The sequence below is a fragment of the Vipera ursinii genome (assembly GCF_947247035.1).
Source record: "Vipera ursinii genome assembly, chromosome: 10".
NCBI classification, from domain to species: domain Eukaryota; kingdom Metazoa; phylum Chordata; class Lepidosauria; order Squamata; family Viperidae; genus Vipera; species Vipera ursinii.
This window is the reverse complement of record NC_139520.1, coordinates 3,827,412-3,851,081: the sequence shown is the minus strand read 5'-3', so window position 1 is coordinate 3,851,081 and position 23,670 is coordinate 3,827,412. Positions and strand designations below refer to the sequence as shown.

The following is a 23,670-nucleotide window of genomic DNA, read 5'->3' as shown; positions in this document are numbered from 1 at the left end:
GATCAGCTCCGAGTTAAACTTTATTTCCCTAATGAGATGCACTTGTAAACAGGGGATTGCTGATCTCCTCCTGTGGGAGAAAAAAATCTGCTTCCTCCCTGCCATGGCTGGTAGCTTGAAAGGAAGTTGAAGAATGAGTTCCAGAGGACCAGACAGAATCCTCTTCCTATGCCTTCTCCCCACGTAACTCCCCGTGGAGGTCTTTCTGCAAATAGCAGAGCCTCAGTTCCCTCTGAAAGAATCCAGCATTGGTGAGCCCTGGAAACATGTCCTGGGAATTAAGTGGGAAGCCATTTTGGTTCCCATTTATATGTTTTATTTCGACTAACAATATTTTTTGGTCAATTGTGGGTTCACCATTTGCAATGTAAGACTGAATGGAGTGGAGTGGAGTGGAATAGAATAATGAAGAAATAGAACAGAACAGAACAGAATAGAATAATGAAGAAATAGAATAGAATAGAATAGAATAGAATATAGAATAGAATAGAATAGAATAGAATAGAATAGAATAGAATAGAATAGAATAGAATAGAATAATGAACAAATAGAACAGAATAGAACAGAACAGAACAGAATAGAATAGAATAGAATAATGAAGAAATTTCTCATGCTAGTAAAGTCATGCTTAAAATCCTACAAGCTAGACTTCAGCAGTATGTGGATCGAGAACTACCAGAGGTACAGGCAGGATTTCGAAGAGGCAGAGGAACTAGAGATCAAATTGCTAACATACGCTGGATCATGGAGAAAGCTAGGGAGTTCCAGAAAAACATCTACTTCTGCTTCATTGACTATGCTAAAGCCTTTGATTGTGTGGATCATAACAAACTGTGGCAAGTTCTTAAAGAGATGGGAGTACCAGACCATCTTATTGGTCTCTTGAGAAACTTATATGCGGGTCAAGAAGCAACAGTGAGAACTGGACACGGAACCACTGATTGGTTCAAAATTGGGAAAGGAGTCCGGCAAGGCTGTATACTGTCGCCCTGCCTATTTAACTTATATGCAGAGCACATCATGAGAAAGGCAGGGCTAGATGAATCAAAAGTTGGAATTAAGATTGCTGGAAGAAATATCAACAACCTAAGATACGCAGATGATACCACTCTAATGGCAGAAAGTGAAGAAGAACTAAAGAGCCTGTTGTTGCGGGTGAAGAAGGAGAGTGCAAAACTTGGGTTGAAACTTAACATTAAGAAAACCAAGATCATGGCATCTGGCCCTCTCAATTCCTGGCAAATAGATGGGGAAGAAATGGAGGTAGTGACAGATTTTGTTTTCCTGGGCTCCAAGATCACTGCAGATGGGGACTGTAGCCAAGAAATTAAAAGACGCTTGCTCCTGGGAAGGAAAGCCATGGCAAATCTAGACAGCACACTAAAAAGCAGAGACATCACCCTGGCAACAAAAGTGCGTATAGTCAAGGCTATGGTCTTCCCAGTTGCAATGTATGGCAGTGAAAGTTGGACCATAAGAAAGGCCGAGCGCCAAAGAATTGAGGCCTTTGAACTATGGTGCTGGAGAAGACTCCTGCGAGTCCCTTGGACTGCAAGGCGATCAAACCGGTCAGTCCTAGAGGAGATCAATCCTGACTGCTCTTTAGAAGGCCAGATCCTGAAGCTAAAACTCAAATACTTTGGCCACCTAATGAGAAGGAAGGACTCACTGGAGAAGAGCCTAATGCTGGGAAAGATCGAGGGCAATAGAAGAAGGGGACGACAGAGAATGAGGTGGCTGGATGGAGTCACTGAAGCAGTAGGCATGAGCTTAAATGAACTCCAGAAGATGGTAGAAGACAGGAAGGCCTGGAGGAATGTTGTCCATAGGGTCGCGATGAGTCGGACACGACTTCTCAGCTAACAACAACAACAATGAAGAAATAATAGAATAAGAATAAGAATAGAATAGAATAGAATAGAATAGAATAGAATAGAATAGAATAGAATAGAATAGAATAGAATAGAATAGAATAGAATAGAATAGAATAGAATAGAATAGAATAGAATAGAATAGATCTGGAAGGGACCATGGAGGTCTTCTAGTCCAGCCCCCTACTCAACCAGGAGACCGTATAGCATTTCAGGCAAGTGACTGTCCAGTCTCTTCTTAAAAACCTCCAGTGATGGAGCACCCACGATTTCTGGAGGCAAGCTGTTCCACCGGTTAATTGTTAATTTAATTTCATTGCTACCCATCCCCCACCTGCCCCCCTCCGTCTTTGTGGACAATCACAGCCTGAATGCCGAGAGTGAGAGAGAATTCAATTTCAGAGCCTCCTCCAGCCAAATCACTGCACAAGAGACATCAACTCTTCTCTTTTGTTAGAGAGGGGCGGGGGGAGCAGTGGAACACGCAAGCCACGGGCTCTACAGTTCATATTTCGAAAGTGACAAGCTCTTGCTTTTGCAGCTGAAAAAAACACTTCCCTGCCAGCGACCTAAGAAGTTTGCTATTCGGAGGATCATAAGCAGAACAAGGAGAGCTGCAACAAAAGCGCAACGTGACACTCGTTTGCGTTCCCCCGTTTGCTTTGGGAACCCCCTTCCCTAAATAGGCAACCCCGTTACTGGTGGGAGAACTCTGTAACCCCAGCCGGTAGGCCAGACGAGCAAAGGCAGCTGCAGAAATTGCTGTGCAAGAGCAGAAAACATAGAATTAACCTTTCCTTTTTTTGGCAGCAGGCCCTGCGTGCCCCCAATCTCTGCTCGGGAGCCAGTGATTTGGCAAGTAGGAGAAGAGGGGGAAAGAGCCGCCTGTAGCAACTCTTCACAGAGGCAAGTTACAGCTACACTTGCACACGGGAATGTTCACTAGGCAGGCTGGAAAATGAGCACATTTTTATTTCACGGGAGAAAAGTCCGAGGTTAGCTGAGAATGACCACAGCAGGCAAAAAAGCAGAGTGGGATCAGAAACAACTTCCGACTTCCTCTCAGCTTCCCCAGTGACTGGACTCCGCTTGTGGGAAGCTTGGCGGGGAGGGGGGGGTCAAGGACAACTCGCCACGGCCCAGTCGCCACGGCCATCTCACCGCAGCCATCTTACTGTGGTCAACTCGCCGCTGGACAAGAGTTACGCTAATATCGAAGAAATAGTCGAATAGTTAAAGAAAAGATGCCAAAGGAGGGACAAAATAAAATGTGAATGACAAAAATTAAAATTATTTTCAAAATTATTTTAAATAATTGAATTGTTGAGTTGTCCCGCAGCGAGTTGTCCCATTCCGGGCAGGGAGTGTTGGAAATCATGCTCTCACGTGAACATGGCTGGCTGTGGTGGCTCCGCAGTCTGAAGATCCTTCAAATTTCAATCCCGTAAGAGATCCTGGATTTTGGACACCTTTGAGGTCTCTGGATCCAAACATGGCTGCTCCACGAGGCACCAAACCCTTTGGCATCCTGGTTGCTCTTTCCTGCCCTCTGTCCAGTTCTTCAGCGTCCCTTTTTTTGTCTTGTGGTGACCTGGACTAGACACACTGTTCCCTTGGCCAGCAGAGCAGTACTCTTTCCTTGGATTCCCTGGAATGAATCCTCTCTCTATAGGTAGTCCCCAACTTATATCCCTTCGTTTAGTGACCGTTCAAATGGCCCTGAAGAAAGTAACTTTTGAGTGCTTGCAACCGTTCCAGCATTCCCGTGATCCAAATCTGGACACTTTGCAACTGGAATGTATTTACGACGGTCGCAGAGTCCTGGAAGTTGTGATCCCCTTTTGACAAGCAAAGTCAACAGGGAAGCCGGATTCACTTAACCACCATGTAACTCTCTTGCTTAGCAATGGAAATTTGAGGCTCCATTGTGGTCGTAAGACGAGGACCACCTGTATTGATCACTGATGGCTCTCCAACCTTTTAGATAGAGCTATTTTCTAACCTGACCTGGAGATCGTGAGAGCTCAATACCCATGAACTCCTCCGCAAATCTACCCCCCCCCTTTGTATCTATAAAGAGGTGCTGGCTTGTCTGGCAAACAGATGAGAAAGTTGGTCCCGGCTTGTTAACAACTGCCACAAAAAAAGTCATAAAATTGGGTGTGGTCATATGATAACCCACTTAGCAACCCTAATTCTAGGCTTAATTATGGCTGTAAGTTGAGGACTCTCTGCACACGGGAATTTTTGAGCCTTCTCAATGCCATTCACATCATTTTAAAAAATCTTTATCACGTTTCCCTTCGTCACGAAGAGAAAGATGAGATATAAATAAAAAAAACATTAGAACTGCTTTTGCCTATGTTACCAGAGTTCAGAAGAGGAGAATGTGCATCTAAATCCCAGTTCCACAAGAACACAAGGCCTAGATTCCTTTTTGGTTCAACAGCAACAACAGAGCCACAAGCTCAAAAAACAAGATTTTTCTTAGGACTGCAAAAATATACTTGACCATGTACAGGCCTAATACCTGCAAAAAACATTAAGAGCTGAACAGGATTTTCTGCAGGAAGACCGGGGAAGGAAGACAGTTGATAAATTAGAGAATATAAACTAAAAATGATGAAGAGTTAAAATCTATGCAGCTCATGGAGTAGCTTTGATGTTGTTGCTGCTGCCACACTTGCATTCCTTCTAAGATTTTCTTCTAAATATTTATTTATTTATTAATGGGATTTATATCCCGCCCTATCTCCCGAGGGACTCAGGGCGGCTAACAACATCAAAACTTAAAGGTCTCTGTACAGTAAATTTAAAAAGTAAAATTTGAAATAAATTAAAGAATAAAGTTAGAATTGTAAATATAATTAAAATCCCTGTCAGTCTAGGTCAGCCAGGTGGAAAAGGAGTGTTTTGAGGCCGCGGCGAAAGGACCGGAGATCTTGGGCCATCCGAAGCTCAGGGGGGAGCTGGTTCCACAGGGCTGGCGCTCCCACAGAGAAGGCCCTCCCTCTGGGGGTCGTCAGCCGACATTGTCTAGCTGACGGTACCCTGAGGAGGCCTTCTCTGTGTGAGCACACTGGGCGATGGGATTGGAATATGGATTGGAAGGTTAGGACAAAAAGGCTTTCACTCACCAGAGATCTCCATCTTCAATGGTTTTATCATTTGGTGCTCCAGCATGGCCGTAGTGCAAAACCGAACTGTTATCTCCACTGAAAGAACAACACACATTGTAAATGTTATGTGCATTACCAATGCAGAATGAAAGAGCTATTACATGCTAAAAATCTGTACAAAATATTACATCTTGCAAAAAACAAACATTACAGTTTTTGCCCTTTTCTACTGCTTGGTGAAACTATTAGCCCCAAATAGTATAATTTGATCTCTTAAACCGGGGGTTCCCAACTGGGGCTGCGAGACGCTATTCCAAGCGGTGCGAAAACTTGGGTTTTCAAAATTATAGTGTATACGCATAATGCTTGGCCGTTATTTCGAACTTTTGTAAGGGGTGCGAGAATATATCAGAAGCGTTCTAGGGGTGCGGGGTATAGACAAGGTTGGAAGCCGCTGTCTTAAACGGACAATCTCGACATTGAAACAAAGGAAAAGCAGGCAGGAGGGAAATAAATACCAGTAAACCTTCAAAGCAAACTTTGACTAAGGGAAATAAAAGGGGGGGGGAAGGAAAGAAATCCCTGGGGATTTTGCTCCACTAGTCACTGCCGACTATATGGGGCAGCTCTCATCTCTGTTTCAAGGCCACTGAACCATTGCTGTCCGAAGCCATTTCTGTGGCCATGTGGCCAGCATGATGTCGCAGAGTGCTGTTTCCTCCCCATCAAAGTGGTAACTATTTATCTACTCGCATTTGCATGCTTTTGAACTGTGAGGTGGGCAGGAGCTGGGCCAGAGGTGGGGAACGATGGCCCCTTTATGACTTGTGGACTTCAACTCCCAGAATTCTGGCAACTGAAGTCCACAAGCCACAAAGGGGCCACCGTTCCCCACCCGAGCTAGGCAAAGACGGACGCTCAACCCATGGTGTGGTGCTCAGGTCTTGAACCCAGACCGTCGGATATTCAGCTAACAAGCCCAGCATCTTAACCACTAAGCCTTCATGCCGCCACATTCTCCCAAAACTTAGAATAAGTTACTACAGGTAGTCCTCAACGTACGACCACAATTTAGCCCAAAATTTATGTTGCTAAGTGAGAAATTTGTTAAATGAATTTTGACCCATTATATGACTTTTCTTGCCACGGTTCTTAAGTGAATCACTGCAGTTGATATGTTAGTAACCTGGTTGTTAAGGGAATGTGGTTTCCCCATTGACTTTGCTTGTCAGAAGATTGCAAAAAGTGGTCACATGACTCCAGGACACTGCCACCGTCATAAATGTGAATCGGTTGTCAATCTTCTGAATGGGGATGTTGCAACGGTCATAAGTGTGAAAAATAATCGTAAGTCACTTTTTTCCGTGCTGTCGTATAAAGTTGTTTAATTCTTCTCTTTCTTTTTTGATGGTTTGTTTGGAATTTCCACTCCATCAACTGAAGAGGTGGGCAAACTCATTGCACGGAAAGCTGGGGCAAAAGGAGAGCGATTGGGCCCTGCCAAATGCTCTTGCTTGAATAAACATTATTAGAGGTCCAAATTATGTACTATTTTACTAGGGCTGATATCTTGCCAGGGAACACGCAGGTTGGAAGCGAATGGTCACGTATGTAAGGGACTGTTGCAGCAGAACTCTGAGTCACAAAGACAAAATGCTCAAACGGCCTGAGACTTATGACTTCCTCCAAGGCCAGTTGTGTGCCAGCAGGAGAGGGATGGCTGCTTGTAGGATGGGTGGGCCACTCACAAGGATGTATGTTGCTTTTGTTGATCTGATCAACAAGTTCTACCTGTCAACTTTGAAAATGCGCGTGGCTGCAGCCATTTTCCCTACTCACTTAGCACAGAGGGAGGGGGTTTTACCAGGTGATTCGCTAAACTAAAAAGATTTTCTCCCATGGGAACCAAGGTCATCGGCTGCTCCCGGGACTGCAGGCTGGGCGTTTCGTGAAAACCCGCCAAGGAGATGTATTGGGGGATGTAGTAGCTCACATAGCTTTAGTGGTGGGATTTCTTAACTTTGTATTGGGGATTGTTACGTGTCTATTCAGACTCAGTTTCCCTTTTGATGTGCTGATACTTTGTATCAATTAACAGGTTCTTTGAGGAACTTGCAAGCCCCGGAGTTCCGCTTTATTTGTCTCTGTCTGTCGGAACCACGACTCTACCATTCTCCTTCCAGTTTGGAAGCCTGCCCACAGCTGGACTAGATCAGGAATGGACAACCTGTTACCCCTCAGCAGCAGCCTGATAGGAAACATGCCAAATTAGGTATTGGCACCAAAATAGGCTTAAGTGAGTTTGGAAGAACAGGGTGTTAGATTTTTAAGCTGTAAAATGAACATTTTGGGGTGAAACTTATTTTAAGTTGTTCTTTTACTTCTTTAAAAAATCTCTGGAAGTCAAATAGCTGGCATACCAGGAGAAATGTTTGTGCTCTGAATCTCCCCGTATGTATTAGTCTTCTGTCTGCAAGAAGACAGTTTTCGTTGCTCCAGAATGCCTTCTCCCAACTCCACCAGCACTGCTGTCTTAGCCCACGGTTCCCCATCTAAGGCAAAACCAGGCTGCCTCTAGCCAGCCTAGGGTGGAGAAGAAGCCCTTTTCCAGGAAAAAATGCTCAGTGGCACATTCCGACCTGGGAACGTGCTGGAATGGGATAACTTGCCACGGTCAATTTGCCGCGGCCAACTCACCGTGGCTGACTTGCTGCAGGACAGCTCGCCACAGGACAATTTAACAAATCCATTTAATTATTCCAAATAACTAATTTTCATTTTTGTCATTCACGTTCCATTCCGTCCCTCCTTTTGCATCTTTTCTTTAATGATACCATTCCGCCATTTCTTTGATGTTAGTCCCACAGCAAATCTCCCGAGGCAAGTTGGCTGTGGTGAATTGTCACGGGCCTGGAATCTATGCTGGTGACGGGGACCTTAAGAGGCAAAGATGCTTTCAGTCTGGCACACTGAGGAAAGCCAGCCTCTATCTGAAGCATTTGCTCAACTTGAATCTGGACACGCTACCGTTTTAGCCTAATGTCTTTTCTGTAAAAGTCTTAAGAATCTTTCCCAAGTTTCACTGCAAGCCAATTCAGTCCAGAGAAAACTAGGAGCTGCTCTTTTCCAGTCCTTAAAGAGCTCATCAGAAAGAAAGAAATTGGAACCAGTCATAGTACAACAAAAACTTCGGCATCTCAATTAAGGGTAACGTTTTCCAGACTGCTTTGATTCTGGACAGAGAGGCTCTAAAACAAAGGGCTTACAGAAAAGTGGTTAAGGAGGTTGTACAAATTACTAGTTTACAGTCTACAAATTAACTTTCCAAGAAAAGTGGGAGAACTTCCATAAGAGAAGCGCCAAAGGTTTAATTGCTCCCCAAGATCCACATTTCCTGGACAAACAAGCAAAACATCTCTGCCATTGTTTTCCTCATGCATTTTTCATCCAGGATCCACTGAGAAATATTATTTTGCTGCTTTGACTAGTTGGCTTAAAAAAAATCATTTAGATTGTCTCCCTAAAGCAAACATATGTGAGTCTCTCTGCAAACACACTATAAATGCCAACACAATTTAGCCCAGCGGCCCCCAACCTTTCGGGCCCCAGGGACCGGCTCCACGGAGAGAGGTTTTCCCATGGACCAGAGGGGGTGTCAATTTACGTGGTGCCTGCATCCTGTGAATGTGGCCTCACTTGTTTGCGTGGTCCAATTTTTGGCAGGCTGGGGGTTGGGGACCCCTGATTTAGCAGACAAGGAGTATTCCAGGGATATGCTAATGAAGAAAAAAAGGCCCATACATTTTAGAGAGGTAATAAACTTTGGAGAATCTGAGCTACGCAACCTGGCATAAGGTAAATTCCCATTACAGAGCTAGCATGATCAAAATGTTTCGAAAATAATTCGGTGAGACCGTTAAAAGTCATTGGCACTGTTTGAATTTGTTCTGCCAGCAGCAAGATCTGACTGCTGGCCCAGTGATGGATTGTATTGCAAATCAGGGCTGTTTCCAGAGGAGGCAGAGAGGACCTGGAGCTTATGGAGTGAAGGAACTGGATGAGGCTGTCGGCAGGCCCAGAGGAAGAGAGAGAGGCTTTTGGAGGAGTTGGTGGTGGCGGCAGCAGCGTGCTCCAGGGGCGAAAAGAAGCAAGGCCTCTTTAAGGAAAGGGTGGAAGAGTCAGGATCAGAAAAAGGAAAGAAGGCGAGGTTGTCAGAATACAAGCTAACTTGAGGGCTAATCCACATGGAGCCCCATTTCCATCTGTCCTGTGTGTCATCGTTCACTCCCTAGAGACTAAAATGGACAATGTGAAATTTGAGTGGGCCCCGAACAAGGAGTATATATCGGAGGTGGTGACCCTTTGAGAGCTGTATGCAACGAAATTTCATTTTGATGTATGCCGATTGGTGTACATTCAAAGTGACAATAAAGTTATCATTATCATTATCATATGCCAATAAAGTATGAGAGTCTGTGAGGTGGAGAGTTTGGAAGTCAGCTGCAGGATCAATCAGAATAGAACTGGAAAGGACCTGGGAGGTCATCTAGTCCAGCCCCTTGCTCACGCAGGAGACCATAAACCATTTCAGATAGGTGACCATCCAGTCTTTTCTTAAAAACCTCCAGTGATGGAGCGCCCAGGACCTCTGGTGTCAAGCTGTTCCATTGGTTAATTGTCCTCACTGTTAGAAAAATTCTCCTTAATTCCAGGTTGCTTCTCTCTTTGATCGGTTTCCAACCATTGATTATTGTCCTGCCTTCTGGTGCTTTGGTGAATAACGTGACCCCCCTCTTCTTTGTGGCAGCCCCTCAGATACTGGATCACTGCTATCATGTCTCCCCTATTTCTTCTTTTCTTTACACTAGCCAAACCCAAATCCTGCAGCCGTTCTTCATACGTTTTAGTCTCCAGGCCTTTAATCGTCTTAGTTGCTCTTCTTTGCACTCTTTCCAGAGTCTCAACGTCATTTTTATAATGTGGTGACCAAAACTGGATGCAGTATTCCAGGTGTGGCCTTACTAGGGCTTTATAAAGCAATAGTAATGATTTTGATTCTATGCCTCTGTTTATACAACCAAGATTTGTATTGGCTCACAAGAGGATTTTTCTTTCCTAAGGAGCATCTACTATCCACAAATATAACACAATTCTTTCATTAATATGCCCGATTTGATCTTCTGAATATTTGGCCTTCTGATTCACAACACCCTTCTATTTATCCACATTTTTAATTTGCAATGAGCCAACACACTCAAAATGCTGAGCGAGTCGGAGTTATTGAAGAATGAAAGATCATGCTCCCTGCTTGGTAGCAAGACCTCTTGCAAATCAAAGAATGGCGGGAGGAGGAAATTGAGAAGGAAAAATCCTCCTTCGTGAAACAGTGAGAAATGGAGGCTTTTACCTTGGAGACGCATGAAGTTTTTTAAAAAGGGGACTCTACGTTCTGAACAAAACCATATTTAGCCTGACTCATAAGGTAGCACAAGCAAGGTTAAAGTGAAAAGAAAATGTATTTCACCAAGCGTCTTTGAAATAGGAAGGGAAAGCAGTGTACTTTTTTTTAAAAAAAATCCACCTATGTCCAGATTTAATTCACGAATAAGAGACGATCCCGAGTGCCTGAAATAATCTTGTCATTAAACTTTCTAACCTCCTCCAACAGTCTCTTGACCTTCAAATGTGTTGGAGCCTGTGTCAAATGCCAGGTTGTGAAAGGGTGAATAAGTGAGGGAAAATTTAAACTGGATTCCAAAGTCCGTCCAAAGCCTCCTCTGCCTCTGTCCAGACTTATCCACGAGGCAGCCATACCTGAACATCAATCCGATCTCTTGTAAAGCCTTTGTCCGAGGGGCTGCTATAGCCAACATGGGATCTTGCATCAGGACTCTGGTGTCTGAGGGGCTGAAGTGTACAATATTGTGCTCACAGGATTCTGGCTAATGTCAAGACCAGGGGTAGGCCACCTTGGCTCTTTTATGACTCGTGAACTTCAACTCCCAGAATTCCTGAGCCAGCCATGCTGAGGGGAAAGAGTGAGTTTCCAAGCTGAGCCAGGCTGGCTCAGGAATTCTGGGAGTTGAAGTCCACGAGACATAAAAGAGCCAAGGTGGCCTACCCCTGGTCAAGACCATCCTCGATTAGGAATTAGGAAATTCTTGGAAACCGCTTTTGGACTTTGTGCTTGAGGTGGAAAGAAAAAATAATTTTGGATTTTGCTGATTAGGAAGGTTTCTTGTTATGGAAATGGCTATATAGGTAGTCCTCAACTTAAAACAATTGGCTTAGTGACTGTTCAAAGTTACAATAGCACTAGAAAAAGTGACTTATGACCATTTTTTCACGCTTTATGACCATTGCAGCATCCCCACGGTCACATGATCTACATTCTTGGCAACTGACTCACATTTATGACAGTGGCAGTGAGCAGCTTTTATGACCTTCTGGCTGGCAAAGTCAATGGGGGGAACCCAGATCCACTTAACAACCGGGTTACTAATTTAACAACTGCAGTGATTCACTTAACAAATACGGCAAGAAAAGTCATAAAATGGGGCAAAACTACTTAACAAATTTTTCACTTAGCAACATAAATTTTGGGCTCAGTTGTGGTCCTAAGTTGAGAACTGCCTGCATTATTACATAAAAGTTAAAAAAAACGGAAGTTTTATGTTATTACCTTATATTACTATGCCGAAAGGAGTCGGAAATCGAATACTTCTCTTTTCCCCTTCCCCCTACACTTTTTCCTTTACCATTTTCTTCCCCCATTTCCCCGTTACCTTTATTGTTCTTTGTTATTTCTGTTTTATATTTTGGTAAACTAATAAAATATTTACCTCAGCAATTGTGAATTAGAAAATTAAAACTATCAGTCTGCATTGTGAACAGATTTCCAGTCGCATGATGGTGAAGAGGCACGTAGAGGATTAAAACAGTTTTCCCCCGGTCGTCTAGCTGAAGACCTAACTGGTCTGAAATAAACTATCCCAGCGGTCTGCAACTGTCTTTGGAGGGCTGCAACCTCTGTGCAGACTCCCCTGGGCCAACAGGCTAGCTTTTCAACCATATTAGGGGAAGCTAAAAGTAAATGCAGTAGTTTCGTAAAGACCTGTACACAGAGGCCCATTTTCAAAGAAGGCAGGAATCATTTACTGCGCCATAAATTAAGTGAGAAGGGGAAAAAGCTTCTCTTTTCTGCTTTTCTTTATTTCTGCAGGAACTGGCATCTTTATTTAAAGCCCTTGCCAGCCAATCCTGACTCTGTTTTGCCATGTAGCTTCGTACTGTTGAAATCATGCTCTTTCTCAGAGTTCTGCACTCTTGTTATCTTGCCAGAGACCAAATCTGCCCAGCAGCTGGAGTTTGCAACAGCACCTACCCACCTCCTCATCTGAGGGACATTACTATCCAACCCAACCAGAGAACATGACCAGCCTTTAGGCAGGGAACAGCAGCATCCAAAAAAGCAATAGCAGTTGCCCTTAGACTTATGTACCGCTTCGCAGTGCTTTACAGCCCTCTCTGAGCGGTTTACAGAGTCAGCATATTGTCCCAAACAATCTGGGTCCTCATTTTTACTGACCTTGGAAAGATAGGAGGCCGAGTCGACCTTGAGCTGGTGAGAATCGAACTGCTGACAGTGGGCAGAGTCAGCCTGCAATATTACCCTCTAACCACCGTGCCACCATGGCTCTTTCCAAATCCCACGATGGCTTCAATATCATTTTTTAAATGGTAGGATAAATCAAAGACTCTTCTTAATTCCATCTGTGTTGGTGGACTTTTGCAACAACCAACTGAGGCAGCAATTTCTATTCCCTCAAACTGCACACCAGTGCTGAAATAATGGAGGATAAATGTTTGGGGCACCTCCGCCTTCCAGCCTCTCTCTCCCATTTCACTGAGCTGGTCCTTCAGGTGGCAGGGCCAATCCTCAGCAAACAAGGGCTTTTTGCTGCCCCCTCTTTACACTGTTGCAGCAGCCCAGCCAGGAGAGCTGGGGGTACAATTCTCCAATCCTTTAACACGCTGGGGGAGAGGTAGGCGAGGGAAAGCTGAGTGCAGAGGAGCCATAGGGAAGCTTGTTGCTGCCCCATACATAAGCTCGGGTGAGGGAGGGCGGGTGGGCGCACTATTCCTTCTCTCTGCTTCTCCCCGGAAAGAAGAGCAAGAGGAACAGATTCCCCCTCCCTCCCTTGGTAGCTGTTTCCAGATGGAGCTTGGAAGCTCCTCATGTAGGGCTGGCTCTAAAAGAAGCCAAGCTGTTTCCCATCATTTAAGGGAACGTGCAGCTTCTGGCGTGGCCAATCCAGTGCAGGCCAAGCAAACCCGCCCACGTCCCATTTGCACTCACAGGATGTTTTATACAGAATTCGGCTAATCAATTAACCCCAGATTAAATATGCATGAAAGGATTTCAGCACTTGATGGCTGCTCAGCCATCTCTGCACTTCCCCTAATTTTGCCAGCATGACTTCTTTTATTTTTAATGAAGACTCTTTAAGTCCCATTTCCTTCTTGCTGGAAATATTGATCAGCGAGATGTTATTTTTATTGTGCCAACTTAGCAGCTTTACGATGGCACAAGTTAGTTCAGCTCAGCTCTCTGCCAGGAACCACGGCAACAATTAAAAAGGTGCCCCACAGAAGCTGCTCAGTGGATTTGACAGCCTTCTGTTGTGCCGTATGACAGGTTATGGCTGAATCCCCCCCCCTATTTTAGAAAAACAATCCCCCCTCCCCAAAGAAGAGCTAATTGTGCTTTCCAGACTGAACACACCGGAGGAAAAGCTCCAGGCCAGTTCACTGAATACTGAGTGTTTTGTAACCTCCAGCCTTCTCTATAGCCCCCAAGCACCAAATCCAAAAGTGACAGTATGTTCCACTGTGAGCTGGGAAACACACCTACACCCTGTAAGCCACAAAAGATGTTTCTAAGAATTGACCTTGCAAAGAGTGTCACCCTAATCTCAACCCCCCCACCGCCGCCAAAGCCCAAGAAAAAAGTATCAGCAAGACCCAGCTCAGCTGATCCCCATCACTGCCTTGCCTCTTGGGGCCCTCAGCCAGCCAAAGGTTGCCCACCCTTTGCAATGGAAAGTCACCAGCCACTGTCAGGTAGATGTTGTAGGAAGAGAGCTATGATAGTGAAAAAGAATCCAGAAGTATCTGGTAGCACCTTTTCTAATGAGCAAATGCTGCGTTAGGCACACGTTTTTGTGAGTTGCAGAGAACAAACAACCTGAAGGGCTTTATAGCGGCCACCCTCACCCTGAATTGCACCTACTGGGAGCCGATGTAGCTCATGGAGTACTGGAGTCACACGGGCGTACCGAGGTGCACCCAATCTGCCTGTCATGACACATTCTAGACCAACTGCTGCTTTCTAGTAGTCTTCAGGGGCTGCCTCATGCAAAGCACATTGCAGTCATCCATTTGGGAATTGACCAAGGCGTGAATGATTGTGATTGGCACTTCTTGATCCAGGAACAGGCACAGCTGGCCACAAGACAAATCAAGCAGAGGACTTCCTGGCCACTGATGAAGAATCCCTGCTTCCACGGGATCCTGAAACCCAAAGTCAGGCTTGCTTGGGATGAGGTGAAGCCACTTCCTCCCCACTTGGACAGTTTCCCCGCCCCCCTCACCCTCCTCTCTATTTAGGCCGCTTGGCACTGCTGGGAATAGAGTGGCATAGAAATGTGAGTAATAAATAAATCATTGGCAGTTTTACGCATCAGAATAAATCACACTCTTCAGATTGCAAAAACACTGTGCAATGGAATGGAATGGAATGGAATGGAATGGAATGGAATGGAATGGAATGGAATGGAATAGAATAGAATAGAATAGAATAGAATAGAATAGAATAGAATAGAATAGAATAGAATAGAATAGAATAGAATAGAATAGAATAGAATAGAATAGAATAGAATAGAATAGAATAGAATAGAATAGAATAGAATAGAAAATATGGAATAGAATAGAATAGAATAGAAAATATGGAATAGAATAGAATAGAATAGAACAGAATAGAAAGTATGGAATGGAATGGAATGGAATAGAGCTGGAAGGGACCTTGGAGGTCTTCTAGTCCAGCCCCCTGTTCAAGCAGGAGAACCTATACCATCTCAGACAAATGGTTGTCCAGTCTCTTCTTAAAAACTTCCAAGGTTGGAGCACTGGAAGTTTTTAAGAAGAGACTGGACATGGGGGAGCAGACAAAAACCAACCCTGGTTTCTGAACAATGAAGTGATGCTTCTAAACTGGTAGGTGAGTGCTACCATTTGGACATACTGTACGTACAGTAAATTCTATTTTGTAACAGCCACAGACCACAGAAGAGGGTTAGAGCTGCGTGTGCACGCTTGGCTGTTCTGGAACCATCCCCTCTTCTCCCCCCCCCCCCACATCCTCGCCAGTCTGCAAAGCTGGAAGTTTGGGGAAATCTGCCTTAGAATCAAGAGTGTCAGCAGCTCTGGAATATGCAAGCCATCATCCCAGCTCTCTCGAATATGCAAGCCATCATCCCAGCTCTCTGCATGGCTGTGCCAGATTCAGTCACTCCAAGGCCTTCCATTATTATGGGCCTCATTCGATAAATGTTCCCTTTTTTCCCCCACTGAAGTATTCGATCTAGGCATGCTAAATAACCTGCACTTAATTTAAAAGCTTCCCTACTGCTATGTACAAGCTCCATATTAATCCCATTCTTTGGAAAATCAATGTTCCTCCCCCCCTCCCCCCAGTGCTTTACCTGCCACAGATGCAGGTGTAGGAAGTGTGCCGCATGCCTCCTTGCTTGTAGCAATAGTGCTGGAACAGGCTGAAAACCAAGAAAGCAGAGAATTAATCGTTTGTCCAGAAGCTGTAAAGCAATATCTCAAGAAAAGCAGCCCCAATCTGCCTCGTGCTACTCAGTTTTTAGCACAGACTCCCCATCTCTTCCATTCAGATTTTAACTCACAAAAAGTTTAAGAAATAAGTAGCACACACACACACACACACACACACACACACACACACAAAGCAACACTAGGAAGAAGAAAGCCTCGTACCCTTGGGCAGGTGAATTGATCCCTTCCTTCTTAAGGTTTACGTAGCTCTGAACTACAGGTAGTCCTCTACTTACAACGGTTCATTTAGTGACTGTTCAAAGTTACAAAATTCAAAGCACTGAAAAAAGTGACTTATGACCGTTTTTCACACCCCACGGTCCCTTGGCAACTGACTCCTATTTATGACGGTCCCAGGGTCCCGGGGTCATGTAATCCCCTTTTTGCAATCTTCGGACAAGCAAAGTCCACGGGAAGCTGGATTCCCTTAACAACCATGCTACTAATTTAACAACTGCAATGATTCACTTAACAACCGTAGCAAGCAAGGTTGTAAAATGGGGCAAAATTAAAAACTGTTTCCCTCAGCAGCAGAAATTTTGGGTTGAATTGTGTTCATACATCGAGGACTACCTGTAATATAAATTAAGCCATTTGAATTCCTGACCCTTATAATAGCAGAAGCAAGATATCATCAGCTAAGCATTAAGAGCAAAATCCCCCCAAACCAGAAGGCCAAATCCAGGACGGGCTGCTTCGCCACACCCCAGGCCAGGCCAGAAGAAGCAGGAGCAGTTGCTCACTGCTGCCTCGGCACCTTCTGGGAAGCAGCTATTCTGATAGTAGGCTGTGCAAGCCACAGGATTTATTTTAGGGCTTCTGTTCAGATACCGCGTGCGATGTGAACAAGGCTACTGTGTTTTATCAACTCAGGATCAGAGTTTTGTGACTTTCTTGAACCCAGGCAGAAAAAGAGTATTTCATCTTTGCAAATCTGAGAAGCCATGCACTAAAGGAAGAAACCTCCTTTCTCAATGTGAAAATGTGTGCACGGAATTACTTGCTACCACATGCTGTGGAGGGAAAATTGCATACATTGGTTAAGAACACAGATACGCATACCATCAATAACTTTCACACCATCGGACATTACCCATAAATATATCGGATTTATATTGGGTTTTTATTTATTTATTTATTTATTTATTTATTTATTTATTTATTTATTTATTAGTTTTTATAAACCGCCCTTCTCCCGAGGGACTCGGGGCGGTGTACAGAGGAAGGACGAAGAATACAGACCGAACAATAAAATAATAAGAAACACTAACACAAACTGGGACCCCAATTAACGCTATCATGCCAGGCCAGCCTGCTGGAACAAAAAAGTTTTTAAGTCGCGACGGAAGGTACGGAGGTCAGGGGCCATCCGGATTTCGGTAGGTAAGGTGTTCCAGAGGGCTGGCGCACCCACTGAGAATGCCCTCCCCCTGGGGGCCACCAGCCGACATTCCTTGAGCGGTGGCACCCTGAGGAGGCCCTCTCTGTGGGAGCGCACAGGACGGTGGGGTGCTGACATCGGCAGAAGGTGCTCCCGTAGGTAGTCCGGACCCATGCCATGTAGGGCTTTGAATGTCATTGTTAGCACCTTGAACTTCACACGGAAGGCAACCGGAAGCCAGTGCAGCGCACGGAGGAGAGGTGTGATATGGGAGTATCGGGAGGCTCCCAAGAGTGTCCGTGCCGCCGCACTTTGCACCAGTTGAAGCTTCCGAGTGGATCTCAAGGGCAGCCCCATGTAGAGAGCGTTACAATAGTCTAGGCGAGATGTCACAAGGGCATGGGTGACTGTACGTAAGGAATCCAGGTCTAGATAAGGCCGTAGTTGGCGAACTAGTCGAACCCGGGAGAAGGCCCCCTTGGTCACAGCTCCAATGTGGTCTTCCAGGGAGAGCTGCGAGTCTAGGAGGACACCCAGGTTGTGGGCCCTATCAACAGGGGGAAGTAACTTGTCCCCAATGTTAAGCAGTGGGACGTTCTGAATCTCCTGGCTTGCCGGTACGTACAGCCATTCAGTCTTGTCCGGGTTCAGTTGAAGCCTGTTTCTCCCCATCCATTCCCGGACCGCTTTCAGGCAGCGGGACATCACGTCTAGGACATCACTGATATTGTTAGGAGTTGAGATAAAAAGCTGGGTGTCATCAGCATACTGATGGTACCCTACTCCAAAACTGCGAATGATCTCACCCAGCGGTTTCATGTAGATGTTGAACAGGAGAGGCGAGAGGACCGACCCCTGAGGGACTCCGCAAGCGAGAGGCCTCGGGGTCGACCTCTGTCCCCCTGTCAGCACCGACTGCGAGCGACCCTGGAGAAAGGAGGAGAACCAACGCAGAACCGTGCCTCCCACTCCCAGTCCCCTGAGGCGTCGCAGCAAGATACCATGGTCGATGGTATCGAAAGCCGCCGAGAGGTCTAATAAGACTAGGACAGAGGAATGGCCCCTGTCCTGGGCTCTCCAGAGATCATTCATCAGAGCGACCAATGCCGTCTCCGTGCTGTAGCCCGGCCTGAAACCCGATTGGTACGGGTCTAGATAAACCGCTTCATCCAGGATCTGAGGAAGTTGGTGCGCCACCACGCTCTCAACAACCTTCGCAAGGAAGCGAAGATTGGAGACTGGACGAAAGTTATTCAAAGAGGATGGGTCCAAGGTGGGCTTCTTGAGGAGAGGTCTCACCACCGCCTCCTTCAAGGCGGTGGGGAAGTGACCCTCACTCAGAGAAGCAGAGATGACCGCTAGGAACCAGCCTCGTGTCGCCTCTCGAGCTGCATAGGCCAGCCAGGAAGGGCACGGGTCCAGTAAGCATGTGGAGGAGCTCAACCTTCTCATAATCCTGTCCACTTCCTTAGGAGTTACAGGATCAAATTCTTCCCAGATGACGTCGACAAGACTGTCCATGTCTTGTTCTTCCATCTCAGCCCAGTTGGAGTCCAGACCAGTTCGAATCCGAGCGATTTTATCCAGCAGATATTGACCAAATTCCTCGGCTCGACCCTGCAAGGGTTCCCCCCTCACCTCTTGGTTTAATAGGGAGCGAGTCACCCTGAACAAGGCAGCCGGGCGATTATCTGCGGACGCGATGAGGGTGGAAAAGTAGTTGGATTTTGCCACCCTTATCGCAGCGAGATAAGACCTGGTGAGGATTCTTAGTCGCAATCGGTCGGATTCGGATCGACTGGACCTCCAACGGCTCTCTAGGCCCCGTCTCCGACGCTTCATCTCCCGGAGCTCCTCGGTGAACCATGGGGCTCGCTGGGATCTGCGCCGGGTCAGAGGCCGCAAGGGTACAACTCGGTCCAGAGCCTCCGTGGCTGCCTTATCCCAGGCTTCCACTAAGGCTTCCGCCGAGCTGTGAGCAGGGGGTGCATGCGAGTCCCTAAGCGCTGCCTGGAACTTATCAGGGTCCATTAGGCGCCTAGGGCGGTACCATCTGACTGGCACCGTGCACCCACGGTGGGGGGTGGCAAGGGGGAAGTCTAGCCGCAGGAGGTGGTGATCGGTCCATGACAGGGGCGTAATAGTTGTGGCACCCCCACCGACATCATCACGCCACCGTCCAGACAAGAACATCAAGTCTGGGTTTCCTGTCCAAAGATGAAAGCTCACATTCTCACTTAACCATGGAACTTCCTGTGTGACCCAACCTACCTCCCAAGATGGACAAATTAGGAGAGACTGGTGTGAATCTCAGATTGGAAAGACTGCTGAAATCATGGGAGGGCAGCTATAGGGTTATAAGTTAAAGCACCTTGAATGGAGGGCCATCTACCTCCACTTAAAGATGTCCAATGAAGGCGATTCCACCATCCTTCTGGGAAATGTTATTCACTCTCAAATGAAGGAACCTAGTTATGTAAAACAGAACAGAACAAAAGCTGCCTTCCTAGGGTTGCATTGTCATTTCCTACTGGACTGCTCTGGAATGGTAGGGGGAGCAAATCTTGGATCATCTTCAGTGCAATATATTTGAAAAGTGCAATCTACTCCCCCAAGTCCTCTCTTCTCGAGTGGTCGCGCAGTGGTTAGAATGCAGTGTTGCGGGCTGACTCTGCCGACTGCCAGCAGGAAAGATGCTACCAGATACTTATTCGATTCTCACTGGCTCGAGGTTGACTCCGCCTTCCACCCTTCTGAGGTCATTAAAATGAGGAGCCAGATGGTTGGGGGGCAAATATGCTGACTGTAAACTGCTTAGTAAATGTTCTGTTCCAGCTTATGACCGGCCCTGTTTGAATGTCAGGGACAACCCCTTTTTATAATCAACAGGCTGGGGAAAAAACAACCAAATTTATTTACAAAGAATTCAAACAAAAGTTAAACGAAAAGTTCAAACAAGACTTAAACCACAAGGTTAAACAAGAATAACAGACCAGGACTCTAGCAGAAGATCTTCAAACGGTTGCCTTCAGCAACCAGCACCTCCCACACATTCCCCTTTTATCAGCAGTCCCAAGGCGTGGCTTCTCATTGCCTTCTCCCGAGTTGCCTCATTGCTTTCCTCTGTTCTGTTCTGCTAGATTGCCTCCTGCTCCTAGCGTCCCTGAACAGAGCCAGCTGTGGATCGTCTTCTTCCAATCCCTCATGCTCACACAGCTGAGTCTGAGGAAGGAGGGGTCAGGCTGAGAGTTCTGCAGTGCATCACAGCCTCCCTCTGACACCAAAGGCTCTCCAAACCCCTCCTCCTCCTCTTCAGAATCATCCAACTCAGCTGCCGGAACCACAGGCTGATGCTGAATCACAACAGTAAAGCACTGTGAAGGGGTATACAAGTCTGAGTGCTATTGCTACCGTCAACTCACTCTCTTCCTTTCATCCCTTTTCACCGAGCGTTTGTCCCTGATCGCCCTTGTTGCCCTTTCTGAACCTGTCTCTGCTGAGAAATTCTTAAAGTCTGAACCTGGACCAAACAGGTAGGGTCTGATCAAAGCAAAATAAAGGGGAATGAAATGACAGCTCTTAAAGAGAAAAAAGTGGGATATAAACATACTAAATGTATACACAGCGTAAGTCTATGCCAGAGCACAATTTCACAGAGAGCTAGGAAGGAGGTTTTCCATCTGAGCCTGAGAAGGCCATGGGAAAACAAGCTATAGATCTTCAGGCACTGTGGAATGGCAACTCCTAGCATTCCTTGTTTGCCATACATGGTGAGAGTTGAGTTTCAGCACATCTGGAGGACCATGAGGTCCTAGTAGCAGAATAAGTCCTAATCTGCTCGGCTCAGATTTAACAGGGCTCCTACATCATGTTCCTTCAAACCTGGCCTTGAGATATTTAGCTGAGTCACCAGCCATTTTCAGGTAGATTTTGTAGGAAGAGAGCTATGATAGTGAAAAAGAATCCAGAAGTATCTGGTAGCACCGTTTCTGATGAGCAAATGTTACGTTAGGCACACATTTTTGTGAGTTGCAGAGAACAAACAACCTGAAGGGCTTTATAGCGGCCACCCTCACCCTGAATTGCACCTACTGGGAGCCGATGTAGCTCATGGAGTACTGGAGTCACACGGGCGTACCGAGGTGCACCCAATCTGCCTGTCATGACACATTCTAGACCAACTGCTGCTTTCTAGTAGTCTTCAGGGGCGGCCTCATGCAAAGCACATTGCAGTCATCCCTTTGGGAATTGACCAAGGCGTGAATGATTGTGATTGGCACTTCTTGATCCAGGAACAGGCACAGCTGGCCACAAGACAAATCAAGCAGAGGACTTCCTGGCCACTGATGAAGAATCCCTGCTTCCACAGGATCCTGAAACCCAAAGTCAGGCTTGCTTGGGATGAGGTGAAGCCACCTCCTCCCCACTTGGACAGTTTCCCCGCCGCCCTCACCCTCCTCTCTATTTAGGCCGCGTGGCACTGCTGGGAATAGAGTGGCATAGAAATGTGAGTAATAAATAAATCATTGGCAGTTTTACGCATCAGAATAAATCACACTCTTCAGATTGCAAAAACACTGTGCCTTGTCCTGCATCCCAATCAACCATAATCAGATTTGTACCCCCATCCAATTGCAAAGACCAAATTCAGAAGCAAGAGGGGTATTCGCACCTTTTTGCCAAAACCAAATATGCTGTATGGACTCCATTCTCAACAAGTGAAAATGGAAATAACTCTGCAAGTACTGAACTCTTGCCTCCTGGGCAGAAAGTGAAGCAACACATTCCACGATAAGTAGTAACTCTGTCAGTTCAACTCAGCTAGTTTTTATAATTCAGCTATTACAAAACTTCCAGGGGGAAAACATGACGGGGGAAATTCAAAAATCTAAAACTGAGCCACTAAAAGCAACAGAAGATTTTAAATTAATTCCACCTCTGTAATCAACCACAAACTGATTACTTGGCTGACATCATTACGAATGCAAGAGCTTTATTGGATCCCGAAGCCATTATTATAAAGCAAACAAATGTATGCTTCCCCTCCTGGAAATCACACCAATTAATGCTTTCCTTTAATGCATCAATAGGTATTTTTCCTCTAGAGAATGGGAGGAGAGTGAGATATATGTCATGTTTCAGTACTTGTCAGACCTGGCCTAAGCCTGGTCTCTTAGGAAGGAAACACTCTGGACTCCTTTTGTAGGGAAAATGTTACTTTCACTAAAAGCCAAGTGGCAGATCTAAGAGTTTGCACACAAAGATTCCTAGTTAACTTTCCCTTCCATCCCCCTTATCTCCCCATCGTCACATTTGAAGATGTTTTGGTGACTGTCCCAGCATTCGGCGGACTAGATGGGTGAGCAGTGGCATCCCACTCCCAAGTCCGCGGCCTCAGGATGTCTTGGGACTGTGCCAAGATCACTTTCGTTTCCCCCCTCATCTTCCCCCAGCTCCCTCCCCCCAAGGCTGATTGCAGAGTGGCCTCTAGCAAAGCATCTGTGAGCGAAGGAAGGCAGCTCTGACAATAATCCCCGCTCAGCAGCTACCAATACTCCTGGAATACAGTGTTTAGAGTGTCCTTCCAGCAAGGTCTACAGCTGTGGTGGTTAGGGAATGATGGGAACTATAGTCCAAAATACACCTGTTGGGCATGGTGTTCCATTTCCTAGGTTCTAACAACATTTTTGGGACGCGGTGGCTCAGTGGGTTAGGACGCTGAGCTTGTTGATCAGATGGTAGGCAGTTTGGCGGGTCGAATCCCGAGTGCCGCGTAACAGAGTGAGCGCCTGTTACTCGTCCCAGCTTCTGCCAACCTAGCAGTTCGAAAGCACGTAAAAATGCAAGTAGAAAAATAGGGACCACTCCGGTGGGAAGGTAACAGCGTTCCGTGTGCCTTTGGCGTCTAGTCATGCCGGCCACATGACCACGGAGACGTCCTCGGACAAGCGCTGGCTCTTCGGCTATGAAACGGAGATGAGCACCGGCCCCTAGAGTCGGAAACGATTAGCACGCATGTGCGGGGGAAACTTTACCTTTACCTAACAACATTTTGACTTATGCTCTGACACCCTCTTAGTGCAAGTTCTAACGATCCTTCCTCTTGCCGAGTGGTTCCAATGGAAGAGCATTCAAGAGACAGTCAAGTCCATGTGCCCATTCCCTGACCCGTCTTCCCGACATAAATGCTTCTCTTCCTAAATCTTCAGGACTTTCTTTACCGGAGCTAGATAGAAGAGATAGTGTGGCCAGACATGCCACAAAGGGTTCAAATGCTCAAAACAGAGCTTTTGTCTTCCCTTAAGGTTTTAAAACAATTCAAGCCACGGAAAGCATCCTTACGCTTTGAAAAGCCAGCCAGAAAGATAATTGTGGGGTTGGGGGTGAGGAAGTGAAG

General features: G+C 46.1%; 1 protein-coding gene across 1 annotated transcript in view; it reads right to left on the bottom strand.

Moving 5' to 3' along the window:
- Positions 1-23,670, bottom strand: part of PEPD (peptidase D) — a 168,177-nt gene that overhangs the window by 32,276 nt on the left and 112,231 nt on the right. The window contains exons 10-11 of the mRNA XM_083370686.1: positions 15,754-15,822; positions 5,009-5,086 (exon numbers count right to left, since the gene is read on the bottom strand). Coding sequence (XP_083226812.1) covers positions 5,009-5,086; positions 15,754-15,822 — 147 coding nt within the window. The remainder of the gene's footprint in view (positions 1-5,008; positions 5,087-15,753; positions 15,823-23,670) is intronic.